Source organism: Stegostoma tigrinum, chromosome 11, assembly GCF_030684315.1.
Source record: "Stegostoma tigrinum isolate sSteTig4 chromosome 11, sSteTig4.hap1, whole genome shotgun sequence".
Taxonomy (NCBI): domain Eukaryota; kingdom Metazoa; phylum Chordata; class Chondrichthyes; order Orectolobiformes; family Stegostomatidae; genus Stegostoma; species Stegostoma tigrinum.
Genome location: NC_081364.1, coordinates 21,799,505 through 21,817,731, shown reverse-complemented (window position 1 = coordinate 21,817,731; position 18,227 = coordinate 21,799,505). Strand labels below are relative to the sequence as shown.

Sequence of the window (18,227 nt, the reverse complement as noted above, 5' to 3'; positions counted from 1 at the left end):
AGAATACGTCAGCTTTTCCATTTTTCATTTTTTCAATTATTTCGTTTCTGGACGTTTCCTATTTCTGATTCCCAATTCATTTTCTGGGTAGCATTATGAGAAAACGTAATGTACATTTGCTTTCATTCGTGCAGCCAAGAATTCAAATCAGTCTTCTAAAGAGCAAAATCCATGCTTACTGGTCGTACTGAGCTGAATTTTTCCGGTCTCACACACATGGATTTGGAGGTGTGGCTGGAAGCAAAATTAGTGAGTCTTGTGTCAGGGTCTTCCCTATACTGTACGGGCCCTACCCCACCTGAGGTTGAAGCCCGGCTATTGCTTAGAGGTGGCTTCCTAGCTAGAGCTAGCAAGGTCTCCTTTAATCATCCCAATCCATAACCACAGGGATCAGTACATTACAATTAACACCACAATTGCATAGTACACATTAAGGAGCTCTTGTTGTCAAGAAGCAATAGTATGTAAAAATTGATTTTTGAATTTCGTGCCTGAAAATCCCCCGATTAAATTGCTTAAAAAAAGAGTAAAGCCAAATTCCAGATCTTGATATCGGAATTAGAAACGGATGTACATCCGCATCACTATTCCAGAAACAGCAGAAGGGGGTAACCTGACCATAAAATCAGACCAAGAACGGCAGCACAGCGGCTCAGTGGTGAGCACTACTACTTCACAGTGCCGGGGCCAGGGATCAATTCCAGCATCCGCGACTGTGTATGTGGAGTTTGCATGTCGTCCCCATGTCTGCGTGAGTTTCTTCCCACAGTCCAAGAATATGCAAGTTAGGTAGACTGGCTATGCTGAATTGCCTATAGCATCCAGAGATGTGCAGGTTAGATGAATTCGCCACAGGAAATGCAGGATTATGGGGATTGGGGGAGGGGGGTGGGTGTCTGGAAGGGATACTCTTTGGAGAGTTGGTGTGGACTCGATGGGTCCAACTGGCTGCTTCCACTCTTGTAGGGATTCTATCATCCCAAGAGGGTATCAATAGACCATGAGATAACAAAGTGTGGAGCTGGATGAACGCAGCAGACCAAGCACCATCTGAGCAGCACAAAATCTGACATTTCAGACCTAGACCCTTCATCAGAGAGAGGCGGGCGACAGGGTTCTGAAATAAATAGGGAGAGAGGGGGAGGCGGATCAAAGATGGATGGAGGAGAAGATAGGTGGAGAGGAGACAGAAAAATTAAAGGGGCAGGGATGGGCCTGAGGTTTGTCCGGAGGGAGGAGGGTAACTTCTTCAGGTTAGGCATTCCTGGAAGAGGCTTCACTTGTCTGTTTCCTCTCCACCTATCTTCTCCTCCATCCATCGTCGATCTGCGTCCCCCTCTTTCCCTACTTCTTTCAGAATCCTCTCCCCATCCCCCTTTTCTGAAGAAGGGTCTAGGCCCGAAACGTCAGATTTTATGCTCCTAAGATGCTCCTTGGCCTGCTGTGTTCATTCAGCTCCACACTTTGTTATCTCGGATTCTCCAGCATCTGCAGTTCCCATTATCTCTGATACAATATCAATAGGCCACCATTTGTCTAGGTGTGAAAAATCCTTCCTGTTCACAAATGACAGAACCACTGGGCTACATGTGAGCACATCTTGCACCTTGTATCCATCAAGTGAGAAAGGTTTTTGGAACTTTAAATGCAAAATGAAATACTGATTGAAACTTCAGCTCACATCTTGTAAATATTTCAGAGCACAGTACTCTGCCTTTACTAATTCAAACTGAAATGCTTCCTCCCAAAACCACTGTTGGACAAAAGTGCCACAACACTGCATTTTTACTGAAAGGTATGATTAAACCAATAATCATCTTATCATTTACAGTCATGTTATTATCATGAATAAAACTAAACCTATATGGAACATGAAATTCAGAAATGCAAAAACAAACCTGTAGATGTGGCACAATTCTTAACATCTGAAACTCTAATCTATAATTGAAGAAAACAAGTGAATACACTAAAATAAAGGAATGGAATTCAAATTGTTTTAAAAATTACCACTTTATTTTAATGCACTACGCTGCAATTGTGAAAATTAATATCAAAATGCTTTTTGACAACTGTATCAGTGTTTCTCATACTTTCAAATATTAACGCATGTAAAACTCCTAAGGGTGTCAGCTCCTCTACTCTAATGAAGTTTATTATTTAATATATACGTCCTTTCATCATTATTCTCCCAAATTGTTTCTGCTTAGACTTCTCTGCATTGAATTTCTTTGATATCTAGCTCCAAATCCACTAATCTGTCCATGCCCTTCTTACATCACTTGAAGTCCTGTTCAGGACCAATTAAGAAACCATAGCCCAGATCACTTCCCTGTATTAACAACAATAGCCCTAGTCTGGATATTGAGGCTACATCACTGTCCACGTAAAATATAACCACTTATCATAACTTCATTTACGGCCCTTCAATCAATTTCCTATCCATGCGGTCACACTGCTTTAATCCAATGACTTGATTTAAATTTCCAAAAGGCATTTATTTCTAAGCTAAAGCACATAACGCTACTTAATAAGATAGGAGCCCATGGCACTGACAGTGGTATATTAGCATACAGGGTGTGCCATTGGCTAGCTGATTATTGATAGAAAGTTGGGATAAAGACGGCATTTCAAGATGCCAACCTGTAACTAGTGGAGTGTCACAAGGATCAGTGTGAGGGTCACAATTATTTAAAATATACATTATTATTTAGATAAGGCAAGTGAATGCACTATCACCAAGTTTGCAGATTACATAAAAATAGATGGAAAGGCACATGGTGAGGATGACACAAGAATCCTACAGAGTGATATTGACAGGTTAAGTGAGTGGGCAAAAGCATGTTGGATGCAATTTAATGTGGCAAAATGTGAGGTTATACACTTTGCAAGAAAAATAGAAGAGCGGAATACAATTTAAATGGAGAAAAGTTGTAGAAAGGTGCAGTACGAAAGGACTTGAGCATCCTACGCATTATTCGCAAAAAGCTGGCATCCGCGGTTTCAGGTAATAGAGAAGGTAAATGGAATGTTGGCCTTTATTTCAAAATGAATGGAGTGTACAAATAGGTAGGTATCGTCAAAATTATGAAGAACATGAGTAAGACCACACCGTGAACAGCTTTGATCCCCTTATCTAAGAAAAGCTATCCTGGCATTGGAGGCAATCTAGAAAAGGCTCACTGGGTTGATTCGGAGTATGGAGGGTTTTCTAACGAGGAGACATTGAACAGGTTGGGTCTGTACTCATCTGAGTTTAGAAGAATGACAGGAGATATTACTGGGCCATGCAAGATTCTTAGGGAGTTTAACAGAGTAGATGCAGAGAGGTTATTTCACCCTTTGGTAGGATGTAGAACCAGAGGGCATAATTTCAGAGTAAGGATTTACCCATTTAAGACAGAGATGAGAGCATCTTTTTCCTCACAGAAGGTCACGCATCTGTGGAATTCGTTGCCACGGAGGGCTGTCGAGGTTGGGGCATTATGTACATTCAAGCTGAGATAGAGAGATGTTAATCAGTAAGGAAATGAAGGGTTACAGGTAAAAAGTAGGAAAGTGGAGTTGAGGATGATCAGATCAGCCATAATCTCTTAAATGGTGGAGCAGACTCAATGGGCTGAATAGCCTTCTTCTATTTTTATATTTTGTGGTCTTATGGTCTGTTTTATTTTAATCCTACGTGTAAAATATAAATAAAGGGGTGTTACAGTCATGAGGAGTTCATGTGGCTGATCTAATAAGGAGAAAGCTAACTCAGGAACAGTGCGTGTGCAGACTCCCACAGCCCAGAGTTACATCAGACCAGTGTTTCAATGTGGAGGGAACAGAACTGATTCAAAGCACAAGATAAAGCATGCTGATAGCTACAGGAAAGAAAAAAACACAGAGGCAGGATTTCAAGTTAAATCAGAATCAAAGGACACAGCTGAAAAGGGGAAACTGCAAAGTCAAGACCCCAGAACACTTCAAGATAAAGCTGGAATAAGAGAAGACTTGAAGAAGAATTTAGCGGCTTCCAATTACAGGGCTATCATGACTCTGACAGCAGGGGAACACACTTCCAACTTCAAAGCCTAGCCACGATCCGATGTTATGCAGCAGAGGAAAAACATGGAACCAGAAAAATTCAACAGTAAGAAGGAATAACCTAAGTCAGTCAGGTGCAATAGCCCAGAGGAATGACAGCTTTGATCAAGACCTTGCCATTGTCTCAGCCATGTGACTTTAGGAAAGGCCTATGCGGCCCAGAGCAGGAGCTCTAGCAATGGCAGTTGCAGCATTATACATGAAGGAACAGCACTATGAAGCCAACATATTTTTATATGCTATCAGACCAATATTAGGTGATATTCTGATAAGACAAACCATGAATAAAAGTATCACAGTATGATGCACTGATTGAAGCAATTGACGTGTACTTTAGCCTCAAAAGAAATTGGAAATAAAGAGTGAGAATTAATCAGTGATCTCAGCATCCTGAGAATCAATAGACACCCTTTTAAAGAATTTATACCATCTAGATTGATCATGAACTAGATGCTGTAGGTATGGAGTTTGAGAGGAATAATTAATTAGAGTCCAAAGATGTGTTTGTTAGGTGGATTGGCCATGTTAAATTTCCCTGTATAGTGTCAGGGATGTGTAGGCGAGGGGGATGAGCCATGGGAAATGCAGGATTATGGGGATAAGGCGGGGGAGTGCATCTGGGTGTTCGGAAGGTCTGCGCAGACTTGATGGATCAAATGGCCTAAATCTGCCTTGTAGGGGTTCAATGATTCTATAATTCTAAATGGCAGTTGTGAAAGACGAGAAGTTATCAGATTCCTTCAATCAAAGGAAGATTTAATGCTGGAACAGAGAACCTTATTTGCTCTATAGGCATAAATCAGTCAGCACTGCAAGTAAATACATGCAATTATTTTGACACAGTTAGGGGTTAGGCCCCAAGTTGATGTTGTTACTCTCCCAGATGCTGACAAAGTACCAGATTATCCAAGATTGAGCTCCAACTTACTCACAATCACAATGGATGTCCAGCAGGGGGAGATAGGTACTATAAATATCCTCATTAGGATCATGTATAAAAGGGTAAATTAAGTCCCTCAATACCTCAAAAATAAGGAAAAGGCCTTGTGAAAGGAAAAATTCCAGGGAAATGGTAAATTTAAAACAAGCAAGAAGTTCAAGTTGAAAGATACACAGCAAAGGGTAAAACCAGCATTTCTAGGGGAAATCAAAGAGAGATTGCTGATTTGTTCGCCAAGATGGTAAGTTGGTTTGCAGACATTTCATCACCATCCTTGGTAACAAAATCAGTGTGCCTCCGATGCAGCGTTGTTGGTCTGTCCCACTTGTTATTCACATGGACCGCCCTGATGTGTTGTGTTGGTTGGTCTTATTTCTGGTTCTGCTCCATAGTGTTTGATATATGGGGGTCTATTTCCACATGTTTGTTGATGGAGTTCCAGGTTGAGTACCAGGCCTCTAGGAAATCCCACGCGTGTCTTTGGTTGGCTTTTCCTATGATGGTTATGTTGTCCCAGTCGAATTAGTGACCTTCGTTGTCCATGTGTATGGAAACGAGTGATAATTGGTCGTGTCTCTCGGTATCTAGTTGGTGCTCAAGTACCCTGATGGCTAATTTTCTTCCTGTCTGTCCGATGCAGTGTCTGTAGCAGTCCTTACCTGGGATTTTATATAGAACGTTGGTCCTGTTAGTTGTTTGTATGGGATCCTTTGGTCCTACAGTAGTTGTTGTAAGGTAGCTGTGGGTTTGTGTGCTACCACGATTCCTAGTGGTCAGAATAGTCTGGTGGTCATCTCTAATCACTAGCCACCCTGGGATACATCAAGAACATATCAGAGAGAGAAGTTGATTTCATGGAACTGAAATTCCAGGATGAAACACCCACAAGGCTTTCATAACAGCACTGGGATCAAAATAAATATCAAGAATGCCCCTACTATTACAAAAATTCACTTTTAGGCTGATGAAAATGGTACGGTCTACATTCCAGGAAAGGCGTAAGTAATGGCAGTCTCAATGGCAACAGTAGATCAAGAATAGAAAATGTGCTTTTCTTGCAAAGGAAGAGGAGTCTCATTCTTCAGCAACTGAGTGTAAAACTTGGACAAACTGGTTCAGTACAAAAATCAAACAAAGCATGCACAATGATGAAAGACAACTCTCTAAAAGGGTGGTCGAATATAGTCAGTGGACCAGGTGCTGAAAAGATACCATGAGCAGAAACAACACAGAACAAACGATTTATTGGTGAGCAGCCATTGAACAGTTATGCTATTGTCAATGACAAGAGAAATATTCTTTAAACTTCAGGCAGGGCACCTAGGTATCAGGAAGTACACAGGAAGAGCACAACAATCAGAGCGATGGCCAAGCATTTCGAAAGATGTACAGGATTGCATTTCATCATGCCTAGCAGTGCCATACACAGCCTACAGAGCCAATCCTTTCTGTAAGATTTCTGAAAAGATTATGGAAAAGGTTAGCAACAAATGTATTTGATTTTAGAGGGAAAACAAATTTAAGCCTAATAAATTACTACTCTAGATAAATTGAAATTGCATGACTTCATTCTGTCTCCACAATGAGAGCACAGAGAAAGATCTTTGTAATGCGGGTTTCCTTGAAGAATTAGGGTAAAAAAAATGGATCTCAGTTCACGAATGAGGATTTCAGGAAGTTCACTTAAAAGGCAGACATCAAGCTGGTGACAAGTTCTCCATTCCATCCTCAGTCAAGTGGAGAGTCGGAACGAACAGTCAAAACTATGAAGTCACTGATGCGCAAGAATCCAGTCTGAGCTCTACTCAGTCACAGGCCCATTGAATAATTGATACTTGCCAGCAGAATTGTGATTGGGAAAGAAGTTAAAATGGCACACCATTTTTGAAACACAATTTCAAGCCAAACGTAGCCTCTTACGACAATGAAAAGATAAAACTGGCGAAAAACCACAGCGAAAAGCAGCTGAACTAGTCCAACTCTGGACACAGACTGAAAATGGTGTCAATTTTAAACACTGCACAGAAAGTCTGCTTTATGAACAAGATGACAGAAGCCACTCTACAGACAATACTACAGAGTATCGAACACTGAATCATATAAGCTACAGTGCAACGATTCCAGAACTTACGATCCAAATTGGGCCATTCTGAGTTCTAGATCATCTCATCCTGACAGATTTGTGGTTTGGGGTATGGTAGAGAAGGCGGTGATAATGGTGACTGTAATGATAGTGGAAATAATGATTGTAGTACTTAAATGTAAGTAGAGGGAACTACAGAAATATTGTAGACCAAGCAGAGAGGATGTTGGTGAGGGGTGGTGGGTGGGGGCAATGTGGTCTAATGAGATTAATGTAAATCGTAACAATGTAACTGATCATATGCCTGACATCAGTAAGCAACAAGACATCAGTCTAGAACATGCATTGAAGTCTGAGGCCTTAGACACTACACTAGAGAGCTGTGTTTGATAACCTACAATGTACCGATGTAAATAAATGTGTGTTATAGTAGGTAAGGAGTTGAAGAGCCCGACTTAAGAGATAAAGAGTAACCAGACTCAGGGACAATACCCACTCAAACATCCACAATCCAGAGATACTCTGGGATAGCATCACAATGGGCAGGTTAAAGCTTTTGGCTTAAAGCATAGAATAACACAATCGGATTTGATGCTGTTCCAGGAATTTTCTTTACATAACGATTGCTCATCATTCTTTCTGTAACTCATTCCTTGCTGTTTGCTATAGTATGAAGTAACATTTACAGTCAACTTACCAGAAAGTAGCATGGGGTCCTTGTCAGCAGACTTACGGACATGATCAGATTCTCCAGTTAAAGAACTTTCATCAATTTTAAGGTCATTTCCCTGAATTAATATTCCATCTGCAGGGAGCAGATCACCTGATAATTAAAGACAAAAATAAATGGGTTAGGAACACGCTGCCAAGTGATTTATTATGTATTCCTACTGCAGACAATTATGGAACAATTAGACTTGATCATTACAAAAGTGTTAAATGTAAAACAAACCACACGGTTATACAATAGAACAACAAAGCTTTGATCTCTACAAAAAGCATCTGCATCCAGCCCAGAATAGCAGAGGAAAAGTTTTATAATTCTATAGGTTGCGAGATCAACTTTAAAATAATTTTGACTTGACATTGTCCCAGTTGTTGTCATGTAAAGTGATAAACATAAGCCAATTTTTCTGATCCATTCCTTATATTTTAGGCAATGAAATAACTCTACATTTCTGACTGGAGATTCTGATGAGGATTCCTTTAGGAATGTGGAGCTGTGCTGCTATTCTGACAGATCCTTCAAAGTGTAGAACACAAACCACTGCCCCTTTATTACAGCAGTCAGCTGCAAATTCTGAAATTTAAAATCGAGAATCACAGTCAGTCACTTTGACAGCTGCTGCCAAACAGTAAATGCAGCAGGAAAATGTGACATTAGGATGCCGGGAGAGAGGGTTTCGGTAAGTCAGGGAATAGAGTGAAGGATAATTAGCATGCCAGGCAGGTACATTACCAGGTAGGTAGGGTACCAAATGGATCAGGAGATTCAGCAACAGAAAAATAGTATTCCAGACGGATAGGGTGCCAAGGGATGCAGGCCCATTGGTACAATGTGGTATGTATGCGAGGTAAATGGTGAGAATAGATCAAGGGTAGCCAGGAAATAACTGCTCCTGCGTGGGGTAGGAGGAGAGAGGGCTTGGTCCTGGGGTTGGTGGTCGGTAGAGGGTATGGAAAAGTTCACCATACGGTAGGTTGGGCTCTGCAGGTGGGTAAAAGGTTATCGGGTCAAGTGATGGGCCAAAGTGAAAGGTCAGGTTTAGTGATGATGCAAAGAGGGGTGGAATCCAGCAGTGGAGAAAAATGGGGTCAGGCATGATGGTGGGGGACAACGGGAAGGACTTGGGACTGGAAGTAGGGCAAGGGAGGTGAGTGTAGAGTCACACAGAGGAATAAAGGGAATGTGGTCAGGCAGTGGGCAAAGTATGTTTGTTCAGGCAAGGCCAAGGGAGGTTGGGTCCAAAGGGGGTGGAATCATGTCCTGCAGCAGGGCAAGAGAAGGGTCAAATCCAGCAGCGGGGAAAGAGAAGGGTCAGGTCCAGCAGAAGGGCAAAGGTTGCATTAGGTTTGACAGTGAAGTAAAAGGGGCTGGGGCTGGCACTGGTACTGGGGTAATCAGTGGAGGTTGGGTCCAGTTGTGGGGCAAAGCCTGGTAATGCAGCATGATGAGGGGAGTCATGATGGAATAACCAGGGGAGTGGAGGTCTGGGCACGGCTGTCCAGCAAGGGTTGTTAGGTCTGGCGATAGAGAAAGTGGAGTGTCGCTTATGGCAATGGAATAAAGGGAGGTCTCAAATATGCAAGTAGGGTGAGGGGTGGCTAGGTGTGCTGATGGGGCAAGGGTAGTGGATCTGGTGGAGCAATAATTGGTGCAATGATTATGGGTTCAGACCCAACAAGGTGGTGGTGAGGTCCCGTTGTAGGGCAAGTGGGCTGGAGTCTGTTGAGGCTGGAGATGGATCTCCCTGCGGTTGGTCCTGGGGAGAGGGCGAGCTGCTAAAGGCTGGGGGTGTTGAGGACTTTAGGTGAGGTGTAGTGGGGATATGTGAGGTAAGTTAGTGTGGAGGAGGGGGTCAGTTGAATAGTTATTCAGGAGCTAGATAATTTAATAGTTTAAATTTTCCTATGCAACTGTTTGTTTAATTCCATCAGAACCTTCTGAATTCTCAGTTTTAAATGCATACTTTCACAGGGTTCCAGGTAATCTTCAATTTCCCAGGCATTTCCTTCAGAGTCTGTTATAATAGATAGTCAATGGGGTTCCCATGTGTAACTCTCACTTCTGCTGGAAAAATGATTATCTGACTATCCAAAATCCCAAACCTCATCTATAAATCCTCTGCCTAAAAGAGTAGGTCAGAGGCTGGGAATTCTTTCACTCACCTGCTGGCAGCAGTCCATAACATTGACAAGATGAACTGCTGTACATTTCAAGTCCCCAAAAGGGACATTGTTTGACTTCCCCTGCAATTTCTCCTTCAAGCTGCACACTGTCCTGAAATGGAGATAGATCACTATCCCTTCACTGACGTAGGACCCCTGCAGCATGGAAGCAGGTCATTCAGGCCATCGAGTCCACACTAACCCTCTGAACAGCATCCCACTCAGACCTTTGCCCTACTCTACTTCTGTATTTCTCGTGGATAATCCACCTAGCCTGCACATCCTTGCACTCTATGGGCAATTTAGCATGGCCAATCCACCTAACCTGCACATCTTTGGACCGTGGGAGTAAATCGAAGTACTCGAAGGAAACCCACACAGGGACAGGAGAAAGTGCAAACTCCGGACAGACAGGATGGAATCAAACCCAGATCTCTGGCACTTTGCTGACCACTAAGCTACCATGCCGCCCGGTAAAAATCCTGAAACCCCGTTCCCAAGCAGCTGGACTGTGGCAGTTCAAGAAGGTGGCTCAACGCCAATCTCCTCAAGGATAATTAGGGATCGGCAACAAATGTTGACCTTGCCAGCAAAACTCACTTGCCATGAATGAATTTTTAAAAATAACAATTGGAATTGACAAAGCCACTTGCATGGCTGTTGTGGTTTTTGCATCGTAAGTACAGTTGTGGTAATTAGTGATCTTTGAAATCTGATCTATATTTTCCTGTTGGGGTAGAGAAGAAGACCTTTACTCTGTGCCTAGCCAGAACATTCTTAAGGGAATACCCAATATAGCACTACATGTCAAATATTGACAAATGGTGAATTCTCCACTACTGACAGATGGGAATATGAAAGCCCTTGATAAAGTGGTGAATGACTGACAAGCTAAAAACAAACAATGGAAGCTGACAACCCAAGGGAAGTCACTAGTAAGATCCTAAGGGCACTAAAGAAATCATACAGAGCAATTTTGACTTATTTATGAATAATCAAAACTAAATGCTGTGGTAATTCAACACACTGGAGCTTCAACTAAGAAGGACGAGAATTCACACTTATTGAGTTTTTGACTCCATTTGCTCCATCTGCAAAACCAGAGCTGCCACCAACAGAACAAGAAATTGTAATTGAACAAATGAGGATGCTGACACATTTAAATCCAAAGATTTATTTTTAAAAAGGAATGCACAAAATAATTATGAAAGACTAAAATGAAATTTGACAGGGTGAGGGGGACAACTGGGGACAAATTCAAACAAGGGAACTCTCGTGCACTCCCCGTTCAGACAATCATGAAACACTGTCAATGTTCACTGACAGGCTTCCGACCCATTGGTTGTTTCAGCTGAGAAATGGGAAGACCTAAAGAAACAAAGTGAATTAGACATTAACTTATCATGCAACTTTCTCTGAGTGATCGGCATTCTCCATGGCAACCATCAAAAATATTTACAAACTATGCTAGCTGCTTCTCATCTGACCAGAGAGGATTGGATTCTATTTCCAATGACTGATCAGGACCAAAATGCTCCTGTGAGGGCTGAAGATTCTGTATCAAATGCAGTAAACTCTGAAAAATGGGAACTGGAAACATGATGGTACAAAAATTGACAAAAGAATTCAAAAATACAAGGTATTTTTCAATAAACCACTCAAAAAACAAATCAAGTTCCATGAATTTCTTTTCGAGTCCACATAGTTACGAGGAAGATATCGTTTCTACTGCTTATAATCTGTTTCTCAAGCTTACCATATTTAACTTGTGCAATGTCACCAGTAACAATTTCTGACACTGGGATCTGGATAACTTGGCCTCCTCTGACAACAGCAAACTTCTGTTCTTGTTCAATTCGACTTTGCAAACCCCGAAACTGCTTTTCTTTGCTCCAGTCGTTAAAGGCAGTTACAAAAACCACACAGATAACGGAGAGTAGGATTGCAGCTCCTTCAATCCACCCTGCTTCAGATTCGCCCTCATCTTCCACACCACCTGCAGCACTACCACACACTGTGGAGACAGCAGATATAGAATTAGTTCAAATACAAGTTACACTAAAGTGTGAGCCTGACTGCCTATTGCCAACTTCCTTCGTAATTGTTTATTCAGTTCCAACATATTAATGACTTTAAAAGCAAATACATCATTTTCAAGCTTTTTCACTCAGTTAATACTTACCTGCTTCAACCTGACCTTTCAGAATTTAACCAAAATTTAATACAGCAACATTCTTTTTTTAAATTCATTCACGGGATGAGGGTGTTGCTGGCCAGGCAGCTTTTCTTGCCCACTCCTAATAGCCCAGAGGGCAGTTGACTCTTGCTGTGGGTTTGGAATCACAAGTAGGCCAGACCACGTAACTATAGCAATTTCCTTCCCTAATGGACATTAGTGAATCAAATGGATTTTTCTGAAATCGACAGAGGATTCATGGTCCTCATCAGACTCTTAATTTCAGATTTTTTTTAATTGAATTCAAATTCCACCATCTGCCCTGACAGAATTCAAACCCAGGTTCCCAGAGTATTACCTGGGTCTCTGGATCAACAGTCCAGCAATAATACCACCAGGCCGTCACTTCCTTTTTTAAAATAAAAGTGTTATCAAGTACAATAAGCATTTGATAGAATAGATCTTTTCATTATAATCAATTGAATCTATTGTTTAAGCTTAAAATACTTAAGTTGTGCAATACCACAGGTAATTACTTCTAACACTGCATTCTGGATAACTTGCTGTCCTCTGGCAACAAGGAAGATTGCTGATACATTGGTATTAGTTTTCCAGAATTCCCTCGATTCAGAGAAGGCTGTATTAGATTGGGAGATAGCAAATGTTACTCTTTTATTCCAAAAATGAGATGTAAAGCGGGAAACTACAGGCTAGTTCGCTTAAAATGCGTTGTCGAGAAAATGTCACAAGCAATTTACTAAGAAGTTATAACCAACAAACATTCAAGATATTCAGGCAGGGTCAACACAGTTTTGTGGAAGGAAAATCATATTTAACCAATTTATTGGAATTTGGAGAAGTTTAATGTGCTGTGGTTAAAAAAGTAACCAGTGGATGTAGATTTTCAGAAAGCATTTGAAAATAGCCCACATCAAAGGATATTATGGAAAGTAAAAGCTTATGTGTAAGGGTTGACATGTTGGCATAGTTACAAGATTGGTTGGCAAACAAGAAACAGAGGACAGGCAAAAATGGGTTATTTTCTACTTGGCAAGATGTGTTGAGTAGTAGGTCACAGGGATCAATGCTGATACTTCAACTATTTGCTATTGACAAAACATGACAGGGATGAAAGATCCGAAGGGATAGTTGTTAAATTTTCCAGTGGCTCCAAAATAGGTATGAAGGTGAGCTGTGAAGAGGACATAAGGATGTTACAAAATGCTTATAGTTAGGTTGTGATTGGCAAATGAACTAGCAAGTGTTGTATAAGATGGAATAAGATTAATCTTTTATTTGGGCAGGAAAAGTAGAACAGTTTAATACCAGCCATTTGTTAAACTACCAAAGTAACATCTTTATTCAAACGGGAGGGAGACAAAAGAAAAATAAATGAGCTATAAACCAGTTAGCTTAACATTGGTCATTGGGAAAATGTTAGTCTATTACAAAGAATACAATCACAGGGTATTTAGACATATATGATACAATCAAGAACAGTCAGCTAAATATCTGACAAATTGATTAGAATTCTTTGAAGTGGTAACAAGCAGGCTAGGTAAAGGGTAAACCAGTTGATGTGGTATATCTGGATTTGCAAAAGATGTTTGGTAAGGTACCGCACATAAGGTTCCTTAAAAAGATAACTGCCAGCAGTATTGGGGACAACATATTGGCATAGATACAGAATTGGCTAACTAATAAAACACAAAGAGTTGTGATGAAGGGGGCATTTTCAAGATGGCAACCTGTAACTAGTGGGGTACTGCAGAGATTAGTGGCCACAAGTACTTAACAACATATTCTACTAACCTGGATGAGGAAGATAAATGTACACTAGTCAAGTTTGCAGATAACACAAAAATGATGGAAAATCACGTGATCAGAATGACACAAAAAGGTTACATGGGGCATAGGTTAAGTGAATGGGCAAAAGCTTGGCAGATGGAATGTAATAAGCAGCTATGCACTTTGGCAAGAAGAATAGAAGAGATGAATATTACTTAAATGGAGAAAGACAGTAGAAAGCAAAGAAGGATTTGGTGATCTTCATTCATGCATCACAAAAGGCTAGCATTCAAGTTCAGCCAATAATCAGGAAGGCAAATCAAATGTTGGGCTTTATTTCAAAGGAAATGGAGTATAAAAGTAGGAAGGCCGTGCTAACCCAGTACAAAGCACTACTAGGCAGAGAATACTGAGAATACTGTGAACAATTTTGGTCCATTTACCTAAGCAAAAATAAGCTGATATTGGAGACGGTCCAGAGTAGGTTCTTCGGGTCACTTCTGGGTAGGAAGGGGTTTTCATATGAGGAGAATATGGGCTTGATTTCATTCGAGCTTAGAAAAATCAGAGAAGACCTTATTGAAACAAGAGAGATTCCTGGGGTAGGGGGTACCTCTCAGAGTTGATGCAGTGAGGTTGTTTGCCCTCATGACAGAGTTTAGGACCACAGGACATAATCTCAGAGTAAACATTATCCATCTGCCATAAAAATGAGGTGGATATTTTCTCCCTCTGAGGGTAGCCAATCTGTGAAATTCTTTATCACAGAGGGCTGCAGGCGCTGGGTCATTAAGTATACTCAGGACTGAGATAGAGAGGTTATTAATCAGTAATGCCATCAGGGATTATTAAGATAAGGCAGGAGAGTGGAATTGAGTACGGATCAACTATGATCTCATTGATTGGTGGGACAGAATCGTTGGGCTGTATAGCGTACTTCTGATCTTCTGTCTTTTGGTCTTATGATCATGGAGTACCTGGAGTACTATGTATTAGTTTCCTTATTTAAGGAATGATATAAATGCATTGAAAGCAGGTCAGAAAAGGTTTATGACACTAACACCTGGGCTAATGAGTCATCAGTCTTATGAGACATGGTGGACAATGTAGGGTTTTAGAAGATTAAAACGAGACTCGATTGAAACATATATGATCCATTTTGACAGATGCATGTGTAAAGAATATTTCTCCTCACGGAATAATCTAGAACTAGCTGGTCATTGTTTCAAAATAAGTGTTCCCAATTCAAGACACAGATTAGAGGAATTTTGTGTTCACATGAATTTTTGAAATTCTCTTCCTCGAAAGGTGGTGGAAGCAGAGAGCTTGAATATTTTTAAGGCAGAGATGGATAGATTATGGACAAGCAAAGGGGTGAAATATTTTAGGGCAGCTGAGAAAGTGGAGTCATCAGATCAACCATGATCTAATTGATGGTGGAACAGGCTGATGGGACCAAGTGGCCTGCTCCTGCTCTGAACTGGTATGTTAATATTATTCTGTGCATTACTGTTTGTAGATCAGCTTTCACTTAAGGCAAAATTGAAACAGTTGATTTTCAAGAAAGTGCATGAAGGTGCTAGATTAGCATCAGATGGCAAACAGATCATTGACAATATGTCATTCCCTGTGGTGTGCTGTCAGGATTAACATGCCTGAGGCAACTTATTTAAGTCAAAACAGTGGCATTTGCCAAGTATAAATTTTCCACAAATTGCAGTACTACATTTCAATTTTTTTTTTGCAAATTAGTAAACTTTAGCCAAAGTCAGGATCCAAAGTATATCACAGCTGAAGAAATGAAGCAGTTAATAAGTGAGGACTGATAGTTCAATAACCTGAAACTTGGCATTTTAGGTTTTATCCAAACAACCTGGCTAAAACTTTGGCTAAGTTCCATTGGATGTTTCAGTACAATTCACCTCAAATCATCTAAATTATAAAGCATAAAACAGCTAAATTCAAGCAAAAGTTACATCCAGCACTAGTTGAGTTTTGGCATTGCCTTAGAAAATATTATCCTGGAAGTCAGCCCCATCAAGAGAACTGGCTCAAGTCTCAGACTGAATTAGTCAGCATTGCAAGTTCCTTTTAACAATATCCATTCGTCCATTTGAGAAAGCACGAAAAATTGCTGGGTGCATTTGAAAGTACAAAGACAGTGGTGGCATCAGTGAAGAAAATATTGAGCCAATAGGCAACTGATTAATTTCATACTGTCATAGAGTTAAGGAATCATACAGCGTGGAAACAGACCTTTTGGTCCAACTCATCCATGCTGGTCAAGTTTCCCCAAACTAAACTTGCTGGCATTTGGCCCGTATCCCTCTAATCTTTCCCTATTTATGTACCTGTCCAATTGTCTTTTCAATGTTGAACCTGTACTCGCATCCAACACTTCCTTTGGCAGTTCATTCCAAACATGAACCACCCTCTGTGGAAAAAGTTACCTGTCATGTCCCTTTTTAAAATCAATCATTCCCCTTAAAAGTATGCTGCCTAATTTTGAACTCACCCACCTTAGGGAAAAGACTTTTGCTCTTCACCTTATCGACACGCCTCATGATTTAATAAATCTCTACAAAGGTCATCCCTCAACCTCCTACACTCCCAGCTGATCCAGCCTGACCACAAACCAAAACTAGTAAATCACTGTAAAAATTACTTTGAAGTCACTTGCAGTTATTTATAAGAGGTGGACTAGATCAGTAGTTCTTGGTGTGGCTCACAGACTGGAGTCTAAAACTGCATGAAGGTGCTAGATTTAGCATCAGATGGCAAACAGATCATTGACAATATGTCATTCCTTGTGGTGTGCTGTCAGGATTAACATGCCTGAGGCAACTTATGCCACTGATGTACAATGGAACTTTGAACAGGTACAAGATACCTGTTTGGATCGGCCACATTTAGAGTACTGTATATAGTTCTAGTCACCACATTACTGAAAGGATGTGGGCGCTTTGGACAGGGTGCAGAGGAGGTTCACCAGGATGCTGCCTGGTATGGAGGGTGCTAGCTATGAAGAGAGGTCGAGTAGATTAGGATTATTTTATTAGAAAGACGGAGATTGAGGGGGGACCTGATTGAGGTCTACAAAATCATGAGAGGTATAGACAGGGTGAATAGCAAAAAGCTTTTTCCCAGAGTGGGGGACTCAATTACTAGTGGTCATGAGTTCAAAGTGAGAGGAGGAAAGTTTAAGGGAGATATGCGTGGAAAGTTCTTTACACAGAGGGTGGTGGGTGCCTGGAACGCGTTGCCAGGGGAGGTGGTAGACGCAGACACGTTAGCATCTTTTAAGACAGATCTGGACAGATACATGGATGGGCAGGGAGCAAATGGACACAGACCCTTAGAAAATAGATGACAGGTTAGACGGAGGATCTCGATCAGCGCAGGCTTGGAGGGCCGAAGGGCCTGATCCTGTGCTGTAATTTTCTTTGTTCTTTGTACCAGAACCCTCAGTCTCACCACTTGCATAAAGGAACATAAACTGACTGGATCCCTCCTGTGTCTGTGGCACAAACCATCAAAAGAATGAGCAATGACAATGCAGTTTTCTAGGCAATATTTATTTTACATTTACAACACATAACTGGAAGATCAATTTCAACAATTGTGGAGCGAAAACAGAGAAAAAGTAAAGACTTACATTTATATTGGATAGCACTTTTCATGATCAGCACTTTACCACCAAGGAAGCACTTTTTCAAAAGTAGCTACTAATGTGGCAGCTGTTTTGAGGTTAGCAAATTCCCACAAACAGCAAAAGATAATCTATTCTATTTTTTTGAGGCTGATTGAAACGGAAATACACTGGGATTAACATCATCGCTCTTTTCAAAAAAGAGTGCTGTGAGATCTTTAACATCCTAGAAGAAGACATGGCTCAATAACATGGGCCTGCATTCTCTAGCTAGGGGCCAGATATCACCTCAATGGAGTCGCACCAAAGCAGTATGCTTCCTGTTCAGTCTAATGGGTTTGTTTTTGCGATGGCAAGTGAAAGTGCATGAAGGAGGCAAGTGAACCATTGAGTCTTTTGCCCCATCTATGTGGTTCACAGCCAAAGATGTTTGAGAATCACTGGAGTCGACACTTAGAATTCCTACAGCATTGAAGAAATGTATTCAACCTGTTGAATCCACACCAACCTTCTGAACATCACCCACCCGGACCTACCCACCTACCTATCCCTGTAACCCTGCATATCACATGATTAATCTACAAATCCCCAGACAGTATGGGTAACTTAGCATACC

The 18,227-nt window shown here is 41.0% G+C and overlaps 1 protein-coding gene across 26 annotated transcripts in view; it reads right to left on the bottom strand.

Moving 5' to 3' along the window:
* The window catches only part of atp2b2 (ATPase plasma membrane Ca2+ transporting 2), a 793,123-nt gene that overhangs the window by 239,075 nt on the left and 535,821 nt on the right, over window positions 1-18,227 (bottom strand). For all 26 annotated transcript variants that reach the window (XM_048547367.2, XM_059649827.1, XM_048547364.2 and 23 more), the window contains 2 exons: window positions 11,755-12,012; window positions 7,807-7,932 (listed from right to left, as the gene is read on the bottom strand). In XM_048547367.2, the coding sequence (XP_048403324.1) occupies window positions 7,807-7,932; window positions 11,755-12,012 (384 nt within the window). The remainder of the gene's footprint in view (window positions 1-7,806; window positions 7,933-11,754; window positions 12,013-18,227) is intronic.